The sequence below is a fragment of the Sorex araneus genome, chromosome 11 (assembly GCF_027595985.1).
Source record: "Sorex araneus isolate mSorAra2 chromosome 11, mSorAra2.pri, whole genome shotgun sequence".
Taxonomy (NCBI): domain Eukaryota; kingdom Metazoa; phylum Chordata; class Mammalia; order Eulipotyphla; family Soricidae; genus Sorex; species Sorex araneus.
Window position 1 is genome coordinate 52,872,539 of NC_073312.1, and position 26,480 is coordinate 52,899,018.

The 26,480-nt window shown below is 40.2% G+C and overlaps 1 protein-coding gene across 1 annotated transcript in view; it reads left to right on the forward strand.

Moving 5' to 3' along the window:
* The first annotated feature begins 13,384 nt into the window (after nucleotides 1–13,384).
* Nucleotides 13,385–26,480, forward strand: part of PRKG1 (protein kinase cGMP-dependent 1) — a 1,291,607-nt gene continuing 1,278,511 nt past the window's right edge. The window contains exon 1 of the mRNA XM_004607509.2: nucleotides 13,385–13,891. Coding sequence (XP_004607566.1) covers nucleotides 13,626–13,891 — 266 coding nt within the window. The 5' untranslated portion in view covers nucleotides 13,385–13,625. The remainder of the gene's footprint in view (nucleotides 13,892–26,480) is intronic.

A 26,480-nucleotide genomic window follows, 5' to 3' on the forward strand; every position in this document is an offset into this window, starting at 1 on the left:
CTCTAAATATTGTAATTACTAGTAATGGAGATTTAATTTTCATAATCACTCAATGATAGAGGTACTACTCCGAAACATGTTTTGCATATGAGGATATAGATACTTTAGAGAAGTAGTAAAGCATGGTTGGTGTTGTCGTGTCTAATTTTGGGAGGTCCATGCATTCTAAGCCAGTACAAACAAGTTTAGCATGGTGCCTTCCACATAGTATTCGATGATCACCTGAGTATAGTGTTAATTTGCAATACTAATAGTTGTAATTACACAAAGTTTCTCTTTTGAAAAGTGGCATATGGGAGTTCAATTTCTAATTTTTTGAGAATCGTCCATATTGTTTTCCAAAAGGGCTGAATTAATCAGCATTCCCACCAGCAGTGAAGGAGAGTCCCTTTCTCCCCACATCTGTGCCAACACCGGTTGCCACTTAGTACCTATATCACAAACTACAACACCCAAAAGGGGAGAGAACCAGGGGTAATGCCCTGCCACAGAGGCAGGGTGCAGTGGTGGGGGATGGGGTGGGGGTGGTGGGAAGGATACTGGGAACATTGGTGGAGGAGAATGGGCACTAGTGGAGGGATGGGTAAACAATCACTGTTTGACTGAAATGCAAACACGAAAGTTCATAAACTTGTAACTGTAGCTCACGGTGATTCACTAAAAAAACAAAAAAGTGGCATAATTGCTTCTATATTTTGTTTTTATTGGCAGTGATCACTGGTTTTCAGAGAAATCATAAAACTGTACTCATTACAAAACAGTCAGAACTTTTATGAGCTGGAGAGTTAGTACAGGACATAGGGCACTTGCCATGCACACAACTGACCCAGGTTCACTTTCTGACACCCTTTATGGACAGGAGTGATCCCTGAGTACACAGCCAGTAGTGACCACTGTTGGGTACAGCTCAAAAATCAAACCAAACAAAAAAAAACACAAAATAATCAGAACGTTTCAAGCATCATTTATTAAGCTACATCATTAAATCTGAAAACCACATTACTTATGATTTTTTACAGTAATTACAAAATATCAAATAGTTGTGACTGCAATTTATTATAAATATATGTCTTGACTTAAAGCAAAATCCTTAAAGGACAAAGGTTAAATTATACATATATTGAATATGTATCACTTTGATCAAGATAACAAGCTTTTTGAAATGTATCCTTGAACTTCCTTTTCTTTTCCTTTTGGTCTTTGTGTCACATCAGGCAATGCCTGTAACTACTCAGAGCTCAGTGCTCGGGTGTTGCTCTCCTCAGGGAACCCTGGAGTTATGGGGATTGAAAAAGGGCTCCAGCAACCTAAAGTATGTGCTCCAATCCTTTGAGTTACCAACCCTCCTCTACAAACTTATGCTTTTAAATATATAAATAAAATAATTAATCCTTACTCATAAGCAGTATCCAGAAAGACATGGGAAATCCTTCTTCCCTTATCCTTAGATTTCCATGTGGCATGGAGATCAGCAGCAGCTGTTTTCATTCTCTGAATATTGATCACATACTTTTAAAAAAGGCTGGAACTAAAAATCTTGTTATAAAAAGAACTTTAAGGAATGTCCAAAAGGGGTGAGAAACAGATCTTTGCTAGTATCTTGCTAGTATCTTTTTATTTTTCTGAATGAAGCTCAAGGAAATGTTAAATGTCACATTTAGTCATTGAGCAATATTTTCAGATGTAAGTTAAATGTGAATGGGGAATGGCTTATCAATTCTTTGGCTGCTCTATTCTAATATATGAATTTGAAATCAGAGAAAGAATGAGTTAAGGAGAGATATTTTTCAATGTAAGTCTTTACAATTCTGGTAGGTAGGAAAGACTGGAAGGTGAAGAACAAGCAGCCTTGACTAGGAGCCAAATTGAATGTGCTGCCTTTGACTTTATATACCCAAAGGTCAATTCTACCTCTAGAGTAAGTCCCTTCGTCTTGCAATGTAACATCAAGGTCTTTAATATTCCCATAGATTTACTGAAAGATAAAGAGGTTAAGATATTAAAATAAGATTAAGATAAAATTATAGATAGATTAAGATAAAATATGGATTAAGATGATTTAAATGTTTTACGAAAAAAGGCTTAAAATTTTTTAAAAATTTTATCCACCGTGATTTACAATTCCACAACACTGTCAATGGTAGGGTTTCATGCATTCAAGAATACAACTTTCCAACACCAGACCCAATACCAGAGTGTCTGTTTTCCTCCACTTGCCTAAGGTCTCACCACCCCCCACCACCAGCTCCATGTTCCACTTCCCACTTCACCATAAGAATTGAAGAATTTAAGGGTGCTAGGAGGGCCTACTCAGGATGGGAGATGCAGCTGAAAGTAGACTATAGACTGAACATGATGGTTACTTAATACCTCTATTGCAAACCACAACACCCCAAGGAGAGAGTGAGCAAAAGGGAATGCCCTGCCACAGAGGAGGGGTGGGATGGAGGGGACAGAGTGGGATTGTGGGAAGGATGCTGGGACCATTGGTGGTGGAAAATGGGCACTTGGTGGAGGGGGTACTCGACCATTGTATGATTGAAACGCAAGCATGAAAGTTTATAAGTCTGTAACTGTACCTCATGGTGATTCACTAATAAAATTTTTTTTAAAAAAGAATTGAAGAATTTTTGAAAATTAACTTTCATCACCAATTTACTTAAGTAAGTGGTTCTCATCTCAGGTCAGTTTTTTGTTATTGGCTAATGTCTGGGGATGATTTGTGCTGTTAGGATTTAGGGTGAAAAGACTTAAAGTCCAAAGGGTAAAGTGGGTGAAGTCCAGAGACACTGTTAAATATTATACAACACATAGGATAGTTCTCCACAACAAACAAGTAACCATCCCCAAATGTCAATAGTGATGAGATTGATAAAAGGCTGATTTATGTAATATATATGTTGTACTAGTTCTAATTTCTTAAACAATATAGATCTATAGCCATGGATGCAAATGTCTCTGAGATTTTTGTGTGTACGAAGATTACAACACATTATTTTTAAAATTCACTCAATTTTAAGATACCATTCTTCCTGTTACGTTCTCTTAGATGCTGCCATATATGACTGTATTAGAGGGCCACACAATCAGTGAAAGCGAATATATGTGAGCTAACATATAATTTATAGAGCACATCATAAAATGGCATACTGCACAAATGTGAGGGTTGTTATTGCTGATCTCCATTTTGCAAGCTAACTTTGAGGTTAACTATCAGCACTTTCCATGTGTTTCTAGATTTTGTTTACGAATTAAGTAAAACTTGTGAATTCAATAGAACTTAGTTGTCTAACTCAGAGTATTTAAGACACGGAGGTTCGATGATTTTACAAAAATCCTTCAAAGTTGCTATCTTCATTGAGGTGATGGCTTCAGCCTTTTGCTTTCAATGCTGCAAATTCATCAGATTATAATTCATAAATGTGCGTGTCTCCTTGTATTCAGTTAGTCTTTAACATATAGAATCACAACATATATTGGTATCTAAAAAGTTTAAACAACATATCACTGTCACTGTCATCCTGTTGCTCATCATTGCTCATCAACAGGAACATCTCCATTGTGAGACTTATTACTGTTTTTGGCATATTGAGTACTCCACGGGGAGCTTGCCAGGCTCTGCTGTGCGGGCAGGATACTCTTGGTAGCTTGCTGCACTCTCCGAGAGGGATGGAGGAATCGAACCCAGGTCAGCCTTGTGCAAGGCAAATGCTCTACCCGCTTTTATTCAAAAACTGTCTTCTCCAAAGAATATTTTTTGTCAGCTATAAATTATACAAACTCAACCCATTCATTAATTTTTGGGAAGAAGATTCAGTTTTATTCATGCCATGAAGCCTGGGTAGAGTATCTGATACCTGTAGAAAAGTGAGCAAAAGAAGAAAATTTTTGAATGAGTGCAATCAAGTACATCAGCTCAAGCAATGCAAACAGTTATTTTCAGTTTCCTTTTCAAAGGAAGAATGCGAGATCAACTCTCTTTCTTGATAAGAAGATGCCTGACATAAATAGCCCGTTTCCTGTGTCTTTTCTGCAGTGCTAACTTGACATTTCTACAGAAGGTAAATCAGTTTTCTTCCCTTGGAGGGTAAGACATTGTCACTCTTGACTGATAACAGTGCACTGAAATTTAATCCAGAGCAACATGTGGCATTTCTCATCTGTTCTTTATTAACACTCTCTTTCTGCTGCTAACCTTAAAATATCTAAATGTTTTGAAAAGGACACATTTTTGAATGGAGATCTTGTTTTGACTGACATATTCAAGCTAGGCTATGAGTGCTGAACCCTTTATAAGAAAAGTCGCTATTGAAATACATACATACATACATACAAAAAGACACACATACACATGGACACAAACACATACACATACACACTCCAGCACCACCTCATGTTACACGAAGGTATTCCTGGCAGCTTTTTGGCTGATGATTTTAGCCACAGTCTGAGTAATGTCTGCTTGTCTGCGTCTTGTAACGTGATCTCCCTTTATTAGATGAGATCCTGAACGAGGAGTGGAGGGTATTGTGTCTCCGTAGTTCAATATTCTGTCTTTCTGCCGCCTCTCTGCTCTCTGCAGACTACTTCGGCCTGTCAAAGACGCTGGAGAGAGGAAGAGTATGCTGAGGCAAAGCATTTTTCAGCTCAAACAAAGACTTTTCATTTTAACTAATGCAGCTACTAAAAATGTTCCCCGGCTAGTTTAGATTGTTTCAATCTTCCCCCCATTGTATTAAGGGGCTAAACCAGAGCCCTGTATGGTATGAAAGAGAAAATAGAATCAAGGTGACATGGGGAATATTACCTGTAAATATCATTTAACGATTTCCTGGAAGAATGTGGATTTAGTGGACCTGTTCTATTTTTTTCTGATATAACAATATGTTTAGTATGTCTTACCATGAATCGCTAGATATTTAGAAAGATAATTTCCTGATGAATCATTAATCACAAATTGTAAATAAACTCTAGAGCTAATTGCGCAGTTTTGATTAGAGAGAAAAAATAGTTACAAAGGGTGAGGGACTGTAAAAAAAATATGCTCCTTATGACTACTAAGAGTGTGTTAGCCTTTTTACAGGAACACTGATCATTTAAAATAGTGGAAATAATCACAGATGGATATCTCCATCAAAAAAAAAATCAGGTGGTGGAAATTAAGTTCAGGGGTTATTTTACCATATCCTTTAAAATGTAACAATACTTGGCTTATGCTCTTAAAATATTAGACCATGCTGAAGTTATTTTAGTGCTTAACAATAAATAGCAAAGTTTTGTAGGTGAATAACTATAGCATTAGTGTGACAGAGGGTATGTACTGCAAATCTGATATTCTTTCTGCTTTTAAGTGAGCATTTTAACACAAAATGAGACAATGATTTCACTGCATTAGACTGAGGATTCAAAACTAAAGGCCCTCTGTGGCGTAATAGGCTAATATAATATACACAGCATATATGAAATTTTTGTATCATGTTTGAATATATAGTGATTACATATATGCTTATAAAGATGTTCATGAGGTCATGCAATATATCACTGTATCACGGTCATTCCATTGTTCGTCGATTTACTCGAGTGGGCACCAGTAACGTCTCTATTCCTTTCAGTCCTGAGATTTTAGAAGCCTCTCTTTACTCATCTTTTCCAACGATTGGAGGCTGGAGTGATAGCACAGCAGGTAGGGCATTTGCCTTGCATGCAGTTGACCCGGGTGTGATTCCTCCATCCCTTTCGGAGAGCCTGGCAAGCTACCCAGAGTATCCCGCCTGCATGGCAGAGCCTGGCATGCTACCCATAGTGTATTCAATATGCCAAAAACATTAACAAGTCTCACAATGAAAACGTTACTGGTCCTGCTTGAGTGCTACAGTAAATCATAGTTCTTTAATTAAAAAAATACCCCCCCCAAAAAACAGGCACTATATAAAAATGACAAATGATTGCTTCCATAAAGGCAGTCTGGATAGCTGGAAAACAGAGATGAAAGAGAGACTTACCTCTTATTAACATCTTTTTATATTTTTTAAAATTCTGTTTTCTATGAAGAACAATTGATTCAAGAAATGTTCCAAGCAGTTGAGTTTAGTTTCTTTCAATTTAAAAGTCAACCCAAATTATAGAGCAAAATCTAATAAATAACTTTTTTAATAAAAAAAGTATATGCATTCTTTACTTATTTCCTCTCAATTATTTGTTTAGTACCTGAACCTGAAAGGTGATATAATGTAACTTAGTTGTCCTTAATTCCCATGGATGATTATGGAAATAGTTATTTCACCAATAAGACTTCAAAGTTATTTAAGTGTATTCTCAGTGCCAAACACATTATCAAAAATATATAAACTCTATGAAAGTATTATTGGTATTTTATGAATTATGAAACTAAGGGCTCAGCAGAAGAAATAAATTATCCAAGTGGACAGAACTAGTCCACTATGAAGGTATTCTGCCTACCTTGTATTAATTTAATAAAGAGTTCCTATTCTTTCTAGATCTTATGGTTTGGGGAAATAACAGTTCAAGCATCTTAAGACACAATTTTAAACAAAATAGCATTTGTAGTAGAGAGTACTCAGTACTCAAAGTACTCAGAGGCTAATTCTTATCGCCATCAGTATGTTTGTAGTAGCTTATAATTTATAGCAAATTTATTGAAATGTATTATTATTATTAATTTGGAATTTTGCTCGCACCTAACACTGCTCAGGGATTACCCCTGGCTCTGCACTCAGGGATTGCTTCTGAAGGGACTGGGGAACTATACGGGATGCTGGGGCTCGATTACAGGTCAGCCACGTGCAAGGCAAGCGCCTAGCTGCTGTACTATTGCTTCAGTCCAGTTATAGCCATTTTTTTTTTTGGTTTTTGGGTCACACCCGGCGATGCACAGGGGTTACTCCTGGCTCTTCACTCAGGAATTACCCCTGGCGGTGCTCAGGGGACCATATGGGATGCTGGGATTAGAACCCGGGTCAGCCGCGTGCAAGGCAAACGCCCTACCCGCTGTGCTATCGCTCCAGCCCCAAGTTATAGCCATTTTTAATGTTTAAAAGTATCCACTTGAAATGTATAAATGTAGTTTTACTAGAAAGTACTATTGTGAAACAATTTCGGATATTTTTAGGGAACTCTTACATGATGGGAGTTGAGCAATTAATTAGTTCTATCTTATTTTCTCACAAGTGACCATGAACTTGGAGTTTTAAAAGACTTCTTCTTATCTCCCTGTTCTGGAAGTGAGACATAGATAGAGGAAGATTGGATCTTGGGTTGACCGTTTCATAAGGCTAAAATCAAAATGAAAACCATGCTTTATTCTCATGTGGGAAACCCTGTTTCATTCTCATATGGAGCTTGGGCTCTCTTCCAGGCTCTTACCTTTGTGACAGAATTCAGTCTTTTGCTTTTGTAAGACAATTTCTATTTGCTTCCTGGTTGTCAGTGATCAGTGTCAGCTAACACTCATCCTCCGTATCTAGATTTTGTGTGTATTGCTTGTCGTGTGGCCTGTTCTCTCTTCAAAGACAGAAGTGAAGAATTTCCCTGGAATCAAGCTCCTCTCAGGCTTAGAGGTCCTCGGAGAGCCTAATCCCCTTTGGAGGCTCTCCAGATTAGAACAAATTTACCCAGATAATCAATGTCTTAAAGTCACCCAGAATAGTACTTTAATTTTATCTACAAAATCCCTTCACAGCAACAGTTTTATTGGGGTTTGGATAATAAGTTCTGTGTACACCAGGCAGCAGGAACTTTGGGTACCATGATCAAATTCTGCTTATTACAAGTAATGCATAAGCTGAGCATGGTTTAAATATTATACTCCCACTATCACCACACCAGTCCCCACTTACTAACCTTGGCTTTCCAATCAAAAATCAAACGGGGAATCTATAATTAGGGTATTTGCCTTGAACACTGCCAACCTGGGTTTGATTCCTCCGTCCCTCTTGAGAGCCCGGCAAGCTACCGAGAGTATCCTGCCCACATGGCAAAGCCTGACAAGCTACCTCTGGTGTATTCGATATGCCAAAAACAGTAACAAGTCTCACAATACAGACGTTACTGGTGCCTGCTTGAGCAAATCGATGAACAACGGGATGACAGTGATACAGTGACATTGATCTATAGAATTAAGTATATATTGTCTGAAGTGACAGTAGAGTGGGTAGGGCATTTGCCTTGCACGCGGTTGACCCAGCTTTGACCCCTGGTAGCCCATATGGTCCCCCTAGCATTGCCAGGTATAACTTCTGAGTGCAGGCCAGAAGTAATGTCTGAACACCATCAGGTGTGATACAAAAAGCAAAATTAAGGAGTTAAAAAAGAATTAAACATATGAAATTTATTTATTTATTTATTTATTTTTGTTTTAATTTTTATAAGTTAGTTCACAATATCTGATTACATTTAATATTCAAATACCAATTCCACTACCATTACACCATTATACCTTGCCACCACCAAAGTTTGGATGTTTCTATCCCAAAACCCAATCCCTGTCCCGAAGCAAACTGTAAGAATATATTTTGTATTGTCTGTTATGAAGAACTGCTGAACATGCTTACAAAAATGTGTTTGTATAGGAAACAGTGTGAAGATTGTTCTATTTTGGCGGGAGTCATTAAGACATTCTATAGGATATCACTAACATGTTGTTAAAGTTTGGGTGATGTGAGCTTTGGTATATATATATATCTGAAAATATGTATATATCCATATATATATATTTACCTCTATAATTTGTTGCCTACTGTCTGAACCCCATGAAATATGGTGTGGCAATTATGGAGAATGGATAGGGAGTGTCTTATGATGTGTCGCACGGCCACTCCTGCAGCTTCAGGGTCCATGAATATGTTCACTCATATGTGAGGCTGGGCCGGAGCCTGTGGGGTGAGACCTGAAGCATGACAGCGTTGGGCTGTGGAGGTTGGCTGCCGGGGCTAGGTCCCTTGGGGCGGGGAGAGCTCTCACCCGCCCCCGCTCTGGGGTGTCCTGAGTGAAAATAGCCTGACATGGAGTCCGGTGGCATGGCTATGGGGGCCTCATTTTATGCCCTCTCTGGGGAGAAGTAGCCGTGGGCTCTGGAGAGTGGCCGATCATGAAACATATTTAAATTGTTAACAGCTAGCTTTCATCTTTCTCCTTCACATCCCCCTTTTGAAGCTTCACAATCCAATTGTGAATGGATTTGCTATCAATAGCACCACTTTAGAGTTGGGAAAACTGAGACTCAGGAATATAAAATTATTTACCTGAACTCACACAGCATTTCAATCTCCATATGTCAGGTCTAAATCTTTAATAAAATACAAATATTTGCTTCTGCAATATTGAAAACCTCCACAGGGAAAGCAGAATTCTACACTAAATCCTGACTAGAGGAATGCAAGCTGAATCCTAAATAACTCCCACATTCCATTTCACAAATAAAGGAATGCAAATCTCAAGGAGTCAGGACTTGGCCCAGAGTGTATATGACCTGGGAAGTAATGAAGCTGGAACTTGGATAGAGACATTTTGCTTCCGAGTTCAGTACTCCAGTTCACTGATTGCATCTTTCAAAGGAAAATATCTTATGTAGAGTTTCCCACAAGTTTGGCCAGTTTGGTACCCAAGTTACATATTAGGTATTGGAAATAGCTGTTTGAGTTACTTTTTTCGTCCATCTCTAAAGTTTGGACCAATATCTCTGTTTTTATGTCTAAATCTTCCTTTGCATTCCTCTGACTCCATCCCTGGGATCTTACTCAAACCATTTACACCTGACTGCTAACTGTGCTCTCAATCCCTGTAACAAGTTCCAAGGTCAGTGTTGTTCAGGGTGGAGTGCTGGGAGCGGTCTATCTCATTGACAGCAGTAAATACAGTAATTACTTGAATTCATGAAATACTTTTGGAGAGGTGTGTTTTATTACTAGCATTGTTTAGAACTTGAGGTATATGGTGATAATAACAAATCAAAGTGAGTTTTTGTCAGTTAAAGTGTTAAACCTTTAAAAAAATTTTTTCATACTGCCTTTTTAGTTGACTCCCGGGACACTGACCTGAATTAAAGGGTAGGAATTTCCTCTAAGTGACAAACATCTCTAAGTTTCAGGCTTTTAGAAAATGTTCCCAAATGAGGGAGCAATAGAACACCATCGTAACATTTAAAAGTACACTTAAAAATATAACTGTGTAAGAAATGTACAAAATACCACAAAGTAAGGGGGAAAACTATGGCAAGGAGATCAGTGTGTTCCTACTGACAAAGAACTTTCAGTTTTATCTGTTACTGGGCTCTGAAGACACGGACACTTGCATGCCTTTTCAGGGAGAAGCAGTTCTCTATGGGTATAAAAACTGTCTTGGTCAGAGAGAACACGTGACTATGGGTGAATTACCCAATCTGGCTACCCTTCAGTTTTTCCAGGTGTGAAGTAGGCAAGAGTAACAATGACAACATCTACTCCATTTAAATATTGTGGGAATTAAAACTAGTAACAAAAACGTGCTTAGCGCAAGCATGAATGTTAAACATTCAATAAAGTTACTATCACTGTGGTTATTATTCAGTGGCTAAAAGATTTCTAGTTTTAATCTTTATAAAATGTTTACGCTGACACAAAGTTCTACAAATCTTTATTTTACATATGTGACATAAAAACATGCATTCATTTATTTAAGGACTAAAGCGGGTAGGGCGTTTGCCTTGCATGTGGCCGACCCAGGTTTGATTCCTCCGTCTCTCTCAGAGAGCCCAGCAAGCTACCGAGCGTATCCCACCCGCACAGCAGAGCCTGATAAGCTACTTGTATTCGATATGCCAAAAAGAGTAACAACAAGTCTCACAATGGAGACGGTACTGGTGCCCACTTGAGCAAATCCATGAACAAAGGGACAGGAGACAGTGCTGTAGTGATACCCTCTATTCATTGTAAGGTCTTTAGTAAATTTCTTCAAGGGCACTAGATGGCGACCTTTTCCTTTATAATTAAAAAAAAAAAAAAAAAGAACCTTGAAAGCCTTCATTATACTTTTGCTTAAGAGTTAAAACATACCACTCAAGATTGATAAGTGACCAAGAAATGGTTACTAACCTGCAGATTGTCAGAATCATAGAATTTCTAAATCATATAACCCATTTCAAGCTAGAAGAATCATGGTAGAGAAAATATTTTGAGCGGACACCGAAAACTAGATTTCAACTTCTGTCCTTGGGTGATCTCTGGCTTTTACCTTTCAAGATTTCATTTTCCTTATTCATATGAACATTGATGTGATTGGGTTCTATAGATCATGTTCAAAATTTCTTTCAGCTCTAAAATTCCATGAACTTTAACAAGTGTATGTTTATTCTACCAGACTGTCTTTCTCAAGTACTCCTTGTTCTCAAATTAAACATTTTTTTAAGCCAATGGACAAGATAAAATGTTATGCAATGTCAATAAAACTTAAAGCTGTTTTATTAAAAAGTAACACTAAGTTTGGAAGTTAGGGATAGAGTTTGGGTTTTCAGGTTTTTATTCTTGGTCTAAGGAAGCAGGAGAAATATTTGAATAAAATCTGCACAGAAGAGAGTATAAGAGCTGAATGTACCTCTAAAATGTATTACTTTTAAATGCCAGTTAATTTGAAAACATTTTTAAATAATTATAATAACTGTCAACAAGAGAATCTTTCTCAAATGAGTATGAGTGATGAAGTCCATCGTCAGCATCTGTGATTAAGAAATTTGTTGTGTAGGGGCTGGAGAGATAGCACAGCGGGTAGGGCGTTTGCCTTGCACGCGGCTGACCCGGGTTCAAATCCCAGCATCCCATATGGTCCCCTGAGCATGGCCAGGGGTAATTCCTGAGTGCAGAGCCAGGAGTAACCCCTGTGCATCGCCAGGTGTGACCCAAAAAGCAAAAAAAAAAAAAAAAAAAGAAATTTGTTGTGGCTTAAGTGCTTTTACTTTAAAACGATGAATATAGCTAATAGTAAATAATAAAGAAATCAGAGAAGATATATTTTAGAGTTTACCTCTTAATCTGAGGTTATATCAGCTTTTTGTTCTGTGTTCCAAAAAAAGCAATCTTTAATCGGTGATTATAAATATGTTTTTATTAGAAGGGAAGTTACTACTTCAGAGAAAATCCTTTGTTCTATACTAGTTTGCTTTCTAAGTGGTTTATTTTTACCTAGTGAAATCTCTCACCTACATGGACATACTTCAAAGTTATGTTATTAAAAAAATATTCCCTGTGAAGAATGCATATACTCTGTAAAAGAAAGCAAAGAAATTAACAAGTAACCAATAGCAACCGGTAGAGAAACCCCTTTCCAGCAGGATGAGGTTAGGCATCCAGAGTCAGGAAATCTCTCTGACTGCAGATGTAAGTAACCTTTCCTTAAATCCGAACAGGTGGGTGAGCACTTTAGGTCCCAGGGCAGTCTCTTTACAGCTCTGTTGGGTGTGACAGAATTTAGATGCTGAACAGGAAGATTTTATTTATTTTATTTGTGGATGGGTGGAGTTGTGCTTGGGTCATAGTTACTTTTGGTTCTGGGCTGTGGTGTGAGTGGATCAAGCCAGAGTAGGGAGCATGAAGGCAAGCACCTTACCAGCTCTCTGATTCCTGAATATGCAAATTCAAACTGGAGCAGAGGAAATATAATTCAGATTCTAGAAATTTATAGAGAAAAGCATGACCTTTCTCTTTTCAGTGAACATTTGGGTCATTACCATATGCAAGTCCCTCCTACTTCCCCATCACCAATTTCAGTCCACTATTTCCAGTAAAATTTTATACTGAAAAGACCAGGACCTGCAATGGGCTTGTCATACATAACAACTTGGGATCACAGCCAAAGGACTTCAGAGTAAAACACAGAAACACACACACACACACACACACACACACACACACTCTCAGAGAGACACACACATACTTATCGTTGAGAAAAGGTGAGCGCAAAAACAAATTTATATATGTCTAAAGTGAGTTTAATATTTGTGAAAGGTCGCAGCAACCCACACATTCTCTAACACACACACACACACACAAACACAAACCACAAAGTCTTTAGGCTCCAGTTACAAGCGCTGCGTCATCTGCCAGATCACATGGTAATTGTTGCTATTTCAAGGATCGAGTGGCATAAAGCTCCCCTCTCCTTTGGTACCATATAGCGTGGAAGAGTGATCCTCGTGTGATGGGCTGAGTGAGCCCGGGCGCTCTGGCCCAGCCCTCCCAGCCCGCAGCCCGGCTCCCGGCGGGGTGGCGCGCGCGCGCTAGTTCTCACGGAGTGATTGGAAAAAGGGGAGCGCGGGAGGGGGTCTCCGGGGAGGCCGGGCAGCTCTAATTGGTTTCTCAATGAAAGATAATCACCTATTCCCGGGAGAGGCTGGGGATTAGCACTCGGCCTCGCTTCTCCACGGCTCTCCGCCTGCTCATCCTCCCGTCCGTGCTTTCAGTGCCTCCCGCAGAAGCGGACCGGGGCGAGCGGCTCCGCGCTCCGGCCCTCGGCGCCCCGGCCGCTCCCTCCCTCCTTCCCCGCGCGCTCTCCGCGCCCGCCCGTCGTCCCCGCCGCCGCCGCCGCCGCCCCAGCCCGGGGAGAAAAAAAAAAGTTTCGCTGAGGGGCTCGGGGCAAACATGAGCGAGTTGGAGGAAGACTTTGCCAAGATTCTCCTGCTCAAGGAGGAGAGGATCAAAGAGCTGGAGAAGCGGCTGTCCGAGAAGGACGAGGAGATCCAGGAGCTCAAGAGGAAGCTGCACAAATGCCAGTCGGTGCTGCCCGTGCCCTCGACCCACATCGGCCCGCGGACCACCCGCGCGCAGGGCATCTCCGCCGAGCCGCAGACCTACAGGTCCTTCCACGACCTGGGCCAGGCGTTCCGCAAGTTCACCAAGTCCGAGAGGTAGGCGCCCCCCGGCTCGGCCCCGCAGCCCGGGGACTGGGAAGTGTTTATTTTTATTTCTGCCCATCACGTGCTGTGCCGGTCTCCGTGCTGCGGGGCCAGGCGAGCTCCTCGGGGAGACGCGCCCCTCGGCCGTGGGGGTGGGGAGGAAGGAGCCGGGCGGAAAGTTTTCTCCCATCCGCGAACTTAGCCTTTCCGCAGCCGGCTGCGGTGGCCTGGGGCTGGCATCGCGCCTCCCCCCCGCTGGAAGAGCTGGGGCAGGGGTGGAGGGTGGGGGAGGTGGGTGGGGGCACGCTGGAAACCCAATTCTGCGCCTTCCCCGGCCTGGAGAGCTTTCCCCCGAGCGACCCCCCGGACCCCGCCTACAGGGCATGCTCAGTGGGGCCGTGGAGCCGCCCGGGGAGGGGCGACAGGACGCTGGACAGGGTTGGGTTCACTGTCGGGACGGAACTGGCCGAGAGCTGCTGGCCCTCCTGGGAGGGTTTCGGCTGGTGGGGGGAGGCGGGACGAGCGTGCGTCTCGGGGGTTGGGATCGGGCCGCCGAGGTTGGGGGCTGGGGAAACGGGGTGGGGTGAAGTGGGGAGGGGACGGGGCAGCTATTCATTCACAGGATCCCGTCCAAGGCTGCCGTGATGTCAGCAAGAAATGTGCAAAGACGACCCCGCGCTCTCGAGGTCCCCTTTAGCCCCTGGTGTTTATCCCTTTTCGAGAAGTGCCACGCCTTGGGCTGGCGTGGGGCTTGGAGGCACCGGCTTGACCTCGCACCTGAAGCCCACTTGGGGCTACCGGTCAAACTTCTCCCGGGGCGCGTGGCGCTCCTTCCTGGCTGCTCCGCCCTCCGCATCTCTCCCGGGAAAAGTTGGGCTGGGGAAGCGGCGGGGCCTGTCTGTGTCTCCGGGCGCCTCTGCGTTTCGGATCCTGTCTCTTCCTGGCACTCGCAGACCCCGATTCTGCCCGTTCAGAGTTGTGGGTCGCTCTTCAGCCGGCGGTGGGCTGAGGGCGACCAGGCGATTTTGGCCACAAGTAGGAAGCTTTTGCACTTCACACGGTGCCTTCACTGGAGAAGGCTGATCGATTGGCTGCAGCATTAAAGCGCCTTTGGACATTAGGGAGAGGAAGTGCAGACACCAAAGCCCATTACTGGCTTTTAGGCTCTGGAAGTGCATGCCCGAGAGTGCATTTCTCAGGATATTGAATATTCCATTAGGCGTGCCTTCATACCCGCCTCCTCCTAGCCCTTTCCTCTCCTTAGATCACTTGGTCTTGGTGTCTGAGTTCGGGGCTCTCTGGGGACCCCTAAACTAGTCTCTGCCCTTTGGCCCTCTGACTTCGAGGCAAGCAAGACGCCCTTTTGTTCTGTCTCCATCCATGTCAGTTGTAAGACTTGGAGTGAGTGACACTTGTCCTGAGCATCGCTACCTGCCTGGGTTCTCTTGTATTGATCAGTATGTATCAGTGTGTGCGTATGTCATTGCGTATGGAGCCAAAGGAGTCTATGCACTGCTAAGAAAAATGGACCAAGGACTGGGAGAGGTTAGAGGTGGCAAAAAGTATTCTCCTTAGAAAAGGTGGGTTCCTTCTGAACAGACTTCCCAGGGCACAGTTTACACATTTCACATGTTCTGAGCGACACTACAATTCTAAGTCCACGCTCCCCACAAGGCAGCTTTTGGCCCAGACTGTCTTGAAAGTCTCTCCTCCTCCTCTGCCTCCTCCTCCTCCTCCCCCATGGAACAATAGGATTCTCCTCTCTCTTGGGCCCAGACTGCAAACCTAGCCAATATTTGGCCTGGCCCTTGCTTGGGAAGCGGCTGCTGCTGAGTCTGGCTTCAGCCTGGCTGTGCATTCCGAGGCCACTGCCCTGCCCCTCGCCCAGCAGCTGGAATCAATCTGCCCACCTCCTTAAGAAGCCACTTCATCAGCGGTCACCAGCAGCTGCTCTCCTCCCAGAGCCGCCGGGCGGGGGGTTTATCGCATATTTGAAATTTCAGATCTCCCTGACTGGGCTGTGCCTCTGCAAGAGGAACTGGCCCAGCTTAGGGGCATGACAAGAGGAGTCCGCAGAGGGTCTGCAGGAAATGTTCCCAGGGTGTCCTCACATGTGAGAGTGCTCACAGAAGCACCCTGACCCTCCCTTGGCAAATCTGGCTGGAATGGGAGGAGTTTGCACGTGTGATTTGAGGAAAGGGTCGATTTTCACCCCTGTATCTTTTCCCCCACATGTAGCATCAGGAGCATCCAAGACGCAAAGTGGATCATGTGTACCAAAGGCCAAGCACGTTTGTGTGTGTGCATGGTTCTTTATCAAGTAGCTGGGGGCTTGCCTGTTCCCTCTCCCTACTGATTTACATGGTGATGGAACATCATTTTTTCCTCCCCACTCAGCATTTAGTTATATACTTTCAAGTGGAAGGTTGGAATATATTTTCAGCAAGCTGACTCATTAGAGTTTAGGAATTTTGACAGGTATAATATATGAGGATAGTGGATAGTAGTTCCTTGGAATTAGGGACTCATCTTCACAATTAAAGGGATAGTACAAACCTCATGATTGTTGGCAAGACCCCTTATTTTGACCAAGAAAGTAATCTTTAAAAGTTTGTATACGACATTATAGTAGGAATCAAGATGCTTTCCAAACAAAAATGTACATGAGATTTTTCGATGTTGGGATCTTCAGAGCAGGGGTGCCTCACCTGCTTTGTCCTTTGTTAAAAGCTGTGTCTTCTGATGGTCCTCCTGGGGCTGAGCGATGCTACTTTATTATAAGACTAATGTTCATTTGCAGTTGCCATGGGACTGGACGATGACTATGCTGATGACTATACTACAGACTCATTGCAAACTTCACTGGGATATTACGTTCTTAATCTACAAAGAAAAGAAAGTGTATTGAAATTTTTAGAAAATATATAAAAATTTTTCTTGGTCCACAGAATAATAAAAGTCCTTTTGCCTCTGGCCATTATTTTAGAAAATGATTGCCATATACTATTAACCATTGACAAAAATATCTTTAGTGTTTATTGCAGTGGAAGGAAAAGGGAGAATTCACCAACTGCTGTAATCAACTCAGTTCAATTATCTAGATTTCCATGTGTCCACAGAGAGCATAAGGCGCAATCTCCATTAAGAATGAGCTAAGTATCTAAGGAATGCTTAGATGGAAATTATACTAGGGAAAAAGCGGATCTGAGCTCTCAGCCCATGTATCAAGTGTACTGTATGATGATCAGATTTAAAAAGAAAACATCCGACTTACTGCAGCACACATTTTCAGATTCTTTAGAAATGCCCATTAGGGTCAAGTGAGTATTGTTGAAAACTGTAGGCTGTTCTAGATGTCGGTGGTCTTTTAAATTTATATATCACTTTCTGTCAGGTAACTCCAAATAGTTCATAGTTTCTGTGAAAATTTGATTTTTCTGACATGCATTATTGCACGTTAAGATGTATCTAATAGTCTGGAATTTCCCCCCTGATTCTGGGTTACACACCTACTTCTCTTATTTTGGCCACTCAGTTAGCTTAGTGGGCTGCCCAGTTAGTTTGTTAAGCTTAAACAAAGATGAGATCAATATTGGTCTCACAGGAATAGTATTACTGGTTGTATTTCGAAGCCATTTAAGCTATTTTTGTCACCTATGCTTTATTAACCTTGATTTATCATTTCAAAGGTGAACTGTGTACAACTGGGACATGGATGCTTTGGGATAGATGTCCCAGAAAATATGTTGCCTTTTGCACCTCTGATTAAAGTCAGATATGGCTTAACCTTCGGACTAAGTCAAGGGATTTAACCTCATTTCAGGGTAAGCAACTTTAAGAAACTGAGTGGGGACCAGCTGAATTCTGGGCTCAGTTCATTAATTATTCATATATAAGATACACAGTGCTTTGAAATGGTAATGGTAACTATAAGAAAGATGGCTGCTAACCTCAGCAATCTTGACTCGGTACTGAGCTTTTTATATACAGCAGCTCATTGTTTTTTTCCACAGTAGCCCTTAATTAGCATTTCACTTTTCAAGTAGGGAATTTCCTAGTTTGGGGGAAATTAAGTCTTAGACCTAAGATCTCAAAGCTAGAAAATGCTAAAGACAAATCTTAAAGCTGAATCCCAGTTCTTAGAGCCCTAGTTCAAAACTGCTCCATCATTACCTACCCTTGGAATCAGGCTGGTTCCATCTTAGTAACTGGCAAATCTTTCCCATGTAGGAAAAAATAAAACTGCTCCAAATCAAAATAGGATAAAAAAAAAAAAAAGAAGAAGAATCTTAGAGACAGCATGAAATAGAAATAGATCTCATGAAAAAGTGACCAGTGAACCTTTGTCTCAGCATATATACCTCAAATATACTGCGTAGGCGAGAATTCCCCAGCTGTTATTGATCTTGTCATCATTTCTTTCCTTCTACACACCTGACTGTGTTCAGGGATGAGGTTAAGTAATTATACCTGGTCATGATGGGGGGGGGCATATGCATATGCAGTGCCGGAGTCTACTGCTTACTAGTCCAGTGCCTGAGCCCCCATAACATCTCTCAGACCAAAAAGATTGTCATTGTCAAATCTTTCCACCTTCTCCCTTTTCACTCAGCTTCTGAAGCTCAGTTTCAGGTCATGGTTATTTCATGCCATGATGGATAACACATGGCATGTTATCCTGAAGGGTGTGAAGATGATATTGGTAGCTCTTTCTGAAAACTATTCACTATGTACTTTGCCTTTTGTCATATGAATGCTTTCATCCTACCCTCCAAATAAATTTATCTTCAACTGACAATATGTCAGTATGTTAACTGGCTACCCTTTGCAAAGTAAAAGTAATCTAAAAGGAGTACTGAGGAAAGGATTTCTTTTGTTTACTCAGATAAGTAATATTTATGACAAGAGTTTAAAGGGAGGCCAACTGACGAGAAGAGGGAGGACATTTGGGCAGAATGGCCTGTCCACATACTTGTGTCTTGCCGCATTGTAATTTGAAGAGGGCATTCCTGGAGCACAGGCACTTCCCACCTACTTTCAGCGAAAGTTGTTGGGAGGTGGGTAGTGCCTTAGTTTTAGTGAAGGAAAAACTGAGTAAATGCTTTCTGAAATGTTCACTGAAGGATCTCAGAAATGCGACTGGAGATAAGATTTAGGTTTCTTTGCTTTGTGTCAGTGTTAGTGAATGTATGCCTTCAGTCTGTCATCTGTTTATACTTATCGTTTAAGGTACATTTAGTTTTATTTTAGGACCATGTACCTTTTCCAAATGTACTTGCAGTACACCAGGAGTTCTTGTTCTATTTGAATCATTGATATTTGTCTAAGTTGAAAGTATATATTTGATCATGTATCCATTAGCAATTTGGCTGATCCACATGAGACTATTTTTAACAAACCTGAGAAAACAAAAGCTGTCATATCTCCCTTCTCCTCCCTGACCTATTGTCCAGGCTCTCTTGCATATATTGTAAGGGAAGCTGCAAGGGCATTAAAACCCTTTCTTAGGTACCATTTTAGGGTGTTTTCAGGTAATTTCACCATTTCTCAGAGCACGAATAATTATTTTCACTTGTCTTTGAGCGTTTCCTTATCAGAGTTCAGGACCCTGTGTTATCTGGCTTTCTTATAAGCTCTTGGAAGTTACTGTGAGCTCTGAGAAAAACCAGGGATAGCTATCCTGTTTCACAAAAGTGAAAGCTCAGAGTTTGGGAATTGTCAGAAAAACTACTGACCTTGGCACTAAATTTCTCTCTAATCTGCTCTTTGGGTCCCTGCAGAGAAAAGAGACTATACATGTCTGTGTGCATGTATAGGTGTATTTGTAAACTTGTGCACATATGCAAAATATATACACATACATGATTTGCTCCTTTATTCTATTTATGATTTTATGTTTTTATATTAACTGTCTACTCTTGGTCCAAAATAGTTACTTGTGTAGAAGATTACTTCTAGGGATTTTATTATAAAAAGATCACAGCATCTTGTGGTTTATCAATTACTTATGGTATCAGATGAACAGCCCAATATATTTTTTTAACCAGGAATTAACTTTGTAGCTCCTTATTGAGGAGCTACAAATTACATAGTAGTAATTCTCCCTTTCTTTTCCTTTACATTGTGGATTTTCTGTGCTGAGTGCCTCTCTTGTGTTTCTCTATTCTAGTTTGTCACCTGTGATTTCTGCTAGATCTATTTTCATTTGTAGATTGCATAGCAGCAAACATGGAACAGAATTCTTACTCAGAATATTACTGTATATATTTAAATTTTCTTATATAGATATACAACTTGAATTTCCCCTCAACTTAAAAGTAGCTGTTTATCACTCACTGTGGATTGCTTTGCACTATTTTCTTAGTGGAAAATTGGCATTTTTAAATGTATATCCTTGAACTATATTTGTTTTTCCACATAAAGATTGAGAGTAGAATTAATCTCTATTTTATTTACTCATGTTCTTAAAAAATAGATTCCTTTTTAAATGCTGTACTGTAGCACTGTAGCACTGTAGCACTGTTGTTCCGTTGTTCATTGATTTGCTCAAGTGGGCACCAGTAACATCTCCATTATGAGACTTGTTACTGTTTTTGGCATATTGAATATACCACAGGTAGCTTGCCAGGCTCTGCTGTGTGGGCGGGGTACTCTCAGTAGCTTGCCAGGCTCTCTGAGATGGATTGAGGAATTGAACCCGGGTCGAAATGCTATACTACTCACTAAATTATTGATGGATTGAGAGCTCTCACATACATATTGTTGCTTTTATTTTACACATTTTCAATCATGTCCTCCATGTGAAAATGATACACATACTGTTTTAGAAAATAATGTAGTTATGAATTCAATCACTTTAAAGTCTATGTTGACTTAAGACTCCATCTGTTAATTGTTGTGTCTGACATGCTTGCTGCATATTTAACCTGTTTCTAGCGCATATTCATTTGAAGCGGACTTGGAAGTTTGTCAAAAATAGTTAATATTTTGTTCCTGGGAGCTGATTTGAATTGGCTTTGTTGTATTTAGAGCTCAGTGGTTGAACATGGCTTAAGAGGCCATCCTGTGAAGGCCCTGGTTTCACTGAGTTTATTACGGCTAATCCATTAAGATGTCTATTCTTATTATCTTGTTAGGATTTGGTTGGAATTTTTAACTTGTGATAAGTATAATACAACTTTGTTTTTTAGATTATGTTCTCAGACTTGCTACCAATTCAAGTGGTTCCACCTTCCCAGTCCAATTTAGAGAGTGCTTCAAAATGTGTTTTTAATCCTCAAACGTGCCCTCCATTGGAGTACTCTGACTCTAAAGGCTACAAAAATGCTGCTGAAAAATCTTACAGGAACCCTAAAAGTACTTGTATGCTTGCCTCTTACAAATATTTATGGATCTGTTTAGTCAATTCTCTGTTGTTGTTACTGTCTAACAAGCAAATCTAAAGCCTTTGCGTAAATGTGAATACTTTCCTTGTTGCCTTTCTTTACTTTCATGGTGTAGATAATGCTAATTACATGTGTCACATAGCCCACAAGGAACTTGGAGACATATACTAAAAATTCTCAAAGTAGTAAATTAATTTATATCTTAGGTTGTAAACCTCTGGGTAGACATCAAGTCTGTTTACAGTAAAAATTCCAACCAAATGCAACCAGCAGCCTATAAGAGTTTTCCCACATGCTAATTTGCATAGAAAGGCTAAGAGCGACATGTATCTGGGATAAATTGAAAATTGACAAATGGGAAAAAATCCTTCTAGAGAATAAAATCAATTCACATTCATTTCTTCCTTCTCTCCATGAGCACTCCATACAATATCCTGTCCTGTCATTCTTGGAAGATTTCAAAACTGGAGTCCTGACACAATTGTGATGAGTGTCACAATTTGATTTGGAGTAAAGTTAGAATAAGTAAATAGCCAGCTTATAAATGAAAACCCATGAATTATTTGTTTCTTAGAAAATAAGGTTGAAGACAATCACAGGCATCTCCTTAAAGACAGCTTTTTTTATATGTACTCTGTTTGTCTTTCTTGAAGATCCGGATTAGAAATATATGGCAGGAAATTGCACATAATCCACAGACAGGCTTGTCTTTTCACAAGAGTGTGCTCCACTGGGGAACATCATCTGTCTTGTGAGTCACTGCTGAAAAAATGTTTGAGAACTTCTGATCTTAACTCCAGTTCTAAAAAAAAAATATTGACCCTGTGATACTACAGCTACTTATTTATAAATAATTGTTGGATTCACTTCACTCCACTCAGCACATATTCCTCAGAACTACATTTCCCAAAGTGTTGCATTCATAGATTATCTGTTGCATTAAGGATGATTTTAGACATGCACAATGAAGTTACATTTATAGCATTTTTATAAAAGACCAAAAAATGTAATGAGTACATTAAGTCCATGCCGTGTAGTGCTAATTGTTTAGAATAAGGCTACTTTCGAGGTTTGTGGATTTTTTTTTCTTTTTGGGTCACACCCAGCAATGTATAGGGGTTACTCCTGGCTCTGCACTCAGGAATTACTCCTGGTGGTGCTTGGGGGACCATATGGGATGCTAGGAGTTGAACCCAGGTTGGTTGCATGCAGGGCAAATGCCCTACCTGCTGTGCTTTCACTCCAACCCCAGCTTTGTGGGTTTTTAAGAAAAAAAAAAGGTATAAATTCATATGTATAACAGAAGGGAAAACTCATTTTGTAAGATCTGAAAGGTTATTTTTAGTAGAGAATAAAACATTATTTTCATGCTCACTGTGCCCCTCCCCCCTTTTGTTTGCTAATTCAGGTTGATTGAGCTCTCTAGGTACCTATTTTGGTTGGTTCCTTAGATGTTTGTCCTCTCTGCAGGAATTGGAATGGTGCATTGAGCTAGACTCTTGCTTTCATAATAAGTAAATTTATTTAATAATTACAATAATGTATATTATTAGCAAAACATGTGATTTCCCTCATGGCTTGAATCCCTTTGCTAAGCCATAGCATAGCATGATCTACAGTAAAGAGGATGTGGGGATATGAAGAAGGGAAGCTAGGTCACAGTGTCTGTCCCTGGGGTCCCCTGGGAGGCTCTCATCCAAGCACATGTGGCTCATGGAGCTTCTCCTTTTCATATTCTATGTCTGTGACTATTTGGTGAAGGGTTGTGGTGAAATGCGGGATCTTTTTCTTCTTTCTTTGTGGAACAATAAGCATGGAAAACATTGGAAGAAATGATTTTCATGAGATATAAATTTACTTATAGAAAACTAAATTAATTTAAACAATGACAAGGAGTTTTAAAACTGATTATTGTAACAATGAATTTGTTGATTAATAAGAATATAAGGCAAAAGGAGGAAATTCTTTTCGGTAGGAGAATTTTGCAATGACTCATTCAGCGACTAGTGAAGATTGTTTCTTCACCTGTTTAAGAAAGGGATATATTAAGATTTTATCAATTGTTTGTATTCTTCAAAAGATAGGGGCACAAAAGACTGGGGAAGCGTTAAGAAATGATGAAATGGAGAGGAAAAGGAGAGATTGATATTTCAAATATTACCACTAGATGGCAGCATATGTATGCTATTTAAAGCCGGTAGTTTGTCACAAGGCTTTAAATATGTATATGTGTGTATATATATATATATATATAAACTTTGAGATATATGCTCAAGCATGTTTTAGTATAGATTTATAGTATAGTATAGATTTAAGTGTTAGAAATGTGTATCATTTACTACATGTAGTATTATGTTTTTCCGATCAGTGATTTTGCACAATGTATTAAAACAAAAAAAACAAGGTGAAGTGGTCTAGTATTTTTCTTAAGGAAAATATTAATACTTCTGTCATGGAGGCTTCTTTATGAACATTAGTTGGAGGGACATTTCTACTAGATTCTGGAGTCATTGATGCCAGAGAAGAAAGCACAGAGAAAGAATGGAAAATTAATTGTTATAATAAACGTGAGTCTATAGAATATTTCAGAAAATGTTTCTATTCTTTCTCATCACTCCATGCCCTCCCCATAAATAGTGTAAAGGCAGTTATTGCCAGAAAAAAATACATCTGTTATTAGGTGACACTTCAGACACTTATTATAGATTGTTTGATCTTCTTGACAATTTGTGGCCATCGAATATAGTTCAGTAATTCGTATTATGGCCTGTTACAGTCTGAGGTTCTTTTTTAAAAAGGGATATTTTAATAATAAATAGGATTGTTTACAGAGGTCTAGTATTTTTAAGAGAAAAGCAAAGTGTTTTATGGGATGCCATAAATTCCTTTTCACCAGTCTTAGGATAAAAAGAAACTAGTGTAGTCCGCCCTACCGCAAAGGGATAAATTGTGGGTCGTTTCTAATGGACTGTAAGTTTTTAAATCAATATTCCTTTGGAAAGTGCCATTCACTCTTCCTGTAAAAGGCTATTTGATTCAGTCTGACTCCTCTCATGCGGAAACCCCCTAGGGACTGGAAGTGCAGTGAAGTAGGTCTTGCTGATGGCATCGCTGGTGACTTAATGCTGAAGAAAATGTACTTATTTTGGTCTCTTCCGGTGACCAAGGGTTAGTGCTAAAATGAAGCTGTAGTCTGGGTAAAAAAATGTCCGCTTTGAGTTAATGCTATTATTTGGCCTCTTTAATTGGTCTTGGAGGAAAGGAAAGGCAGGGAGGAAATTTCTCCCTTGCCGTCTGGGATTTTTTAGGTCTGGTTGGCCAATCAGATTCTCAGCAGATGGATTAGTAGGAGAAAAGGATACATTGAATTATATCCACATGAGGGCTCTCTAGAATGTAGAGTAGAAAGTGACTGGGAGTAGAGCAAGGCTGCCAATCCTAAACTATGGAATATAATAGGAACATGGAATTCAAGAAGAGATGAGGGGGCTTCACAACAAAAGGGCTATAGATTACTTTGAAATTAGATATTTACTTTTCTGTATAGATGCTTATTTTCTGAGAGACCGCTTATTTCTGGAAATAACCCTATGAGTAATACATCCACTTTTCTTTTCTTTTTCTTTCTTTCTTTTTTTTTTTCAATGTAGGCGAGGAAGTGGTAAAAGCTTCTCATGAGCTTGTAGGATCTTGATTGAACTTACTTCAAAATAACTCACACCTGAAAGTGACATGCTTGGGAAGCCCTGTGAAAACACCTTAGAAACACCTAGCCTTCATTCTCTCTGCTCAGATACTGCTTTAAACTCTGTTTAGAGAAACAATCTTGAAATAGAGAAAACTTAAGAGTGCATGTTGTAAAAAATTGCTGCTGTCAAAATTAATTTGAGGGGTGGGATTATAGCTTAAAGATAGGATACATAGGGGCCAGAGTCATAGTACAGCGGGTAGGGCGGTTGCCTTGCACTTGGTCGATCCAGGTTCGATTCCCTGGCATCCCATATCGTCCTCCAGCACCACCAGGAGTAACTCCTGAGTGCAGAGCCAGGAGTAACTCCTGAGCATTGCTGGGTGTGACCCACCCCCCCCAACAAAAAGAGAAAGATAGAATACAAACCTTGCATATGTGAGTCCCTGCGTTTGATCCCTGGCACCATGTACATACAAATAAGCTGAAAGCCATAGATTAACCTCCCCCCTCACATACACACAAAGTGCTTATATATATATACATATACATATATATATATATCACTGTATCACTGTTATCCCATTGATCATCGATTTACTTGAGCTGGCACCAGTAATGTCTCCATTCGTCCCAGCTCTGAGATTTTAGCAGCCTCTCTTTACTCATCTTTCCCAATGATTGGAGGCTCTTTCAGGGTCAGGGGAATGAGATCTGTTATTGTTACACATATATATATATATTGTGTATATGTATATACACACACATACATATACACACATATACACATATACATACATATATGTGTATATGTATATATGTGTATATATATTTACTTTTAGCTATTAATATATAAGCACAGAAGAGCCTGGCAAGCTACCTGTGTTATATTTGATATGCCAAAAACAGTAACAGTAAGTCTCACAATAAAGATGTTACTGGTGCCCGCTCAAGCAAATTGATGAAGAGCGGGAGGACAGTGGACAGTGACAGTGCTATCAATATATAAAAATGCTCTTTGGGGTGGTAATTTATATTTTTCCTAATTTAGGAATAAAAATACCATATATAGTCTGTAAGAGAGGGTTGAGGGAAGGTCAGTCGTAGGGGCACTTTCTGTTGTCTGCAGGGCTGAGAAAGAAAATTTTAGTATCTATTAGACATGTAGAAACATGATATAAGTAGAAATGCCCTTAATATTTCTGATCTTTCTTGTTCCTTATCAAAGCTAGACAAATTTCTGACATATAGAGCAGGATTGAAACCTACATTGAAACCTTCTAGCCATACTGCCTCACTAGATTCGCTCCTGGGAATCACTGGGGGTGTGCACAGAAGCTGAGACAAGTTGTTTACTCTCTGTATATGATTTTGAATGCTTTTTAGCACATACTAAAGCTCAAGTTCACTGATTTTAATCATGTTTTTGGCCATGTATACTTCCCCTATTTTCTTAATTGACAAAGTAATATATGCTGACTTTCAGATTATAAAAAGATAGACAAATTTTAATTTTTCTCTGTCTTCA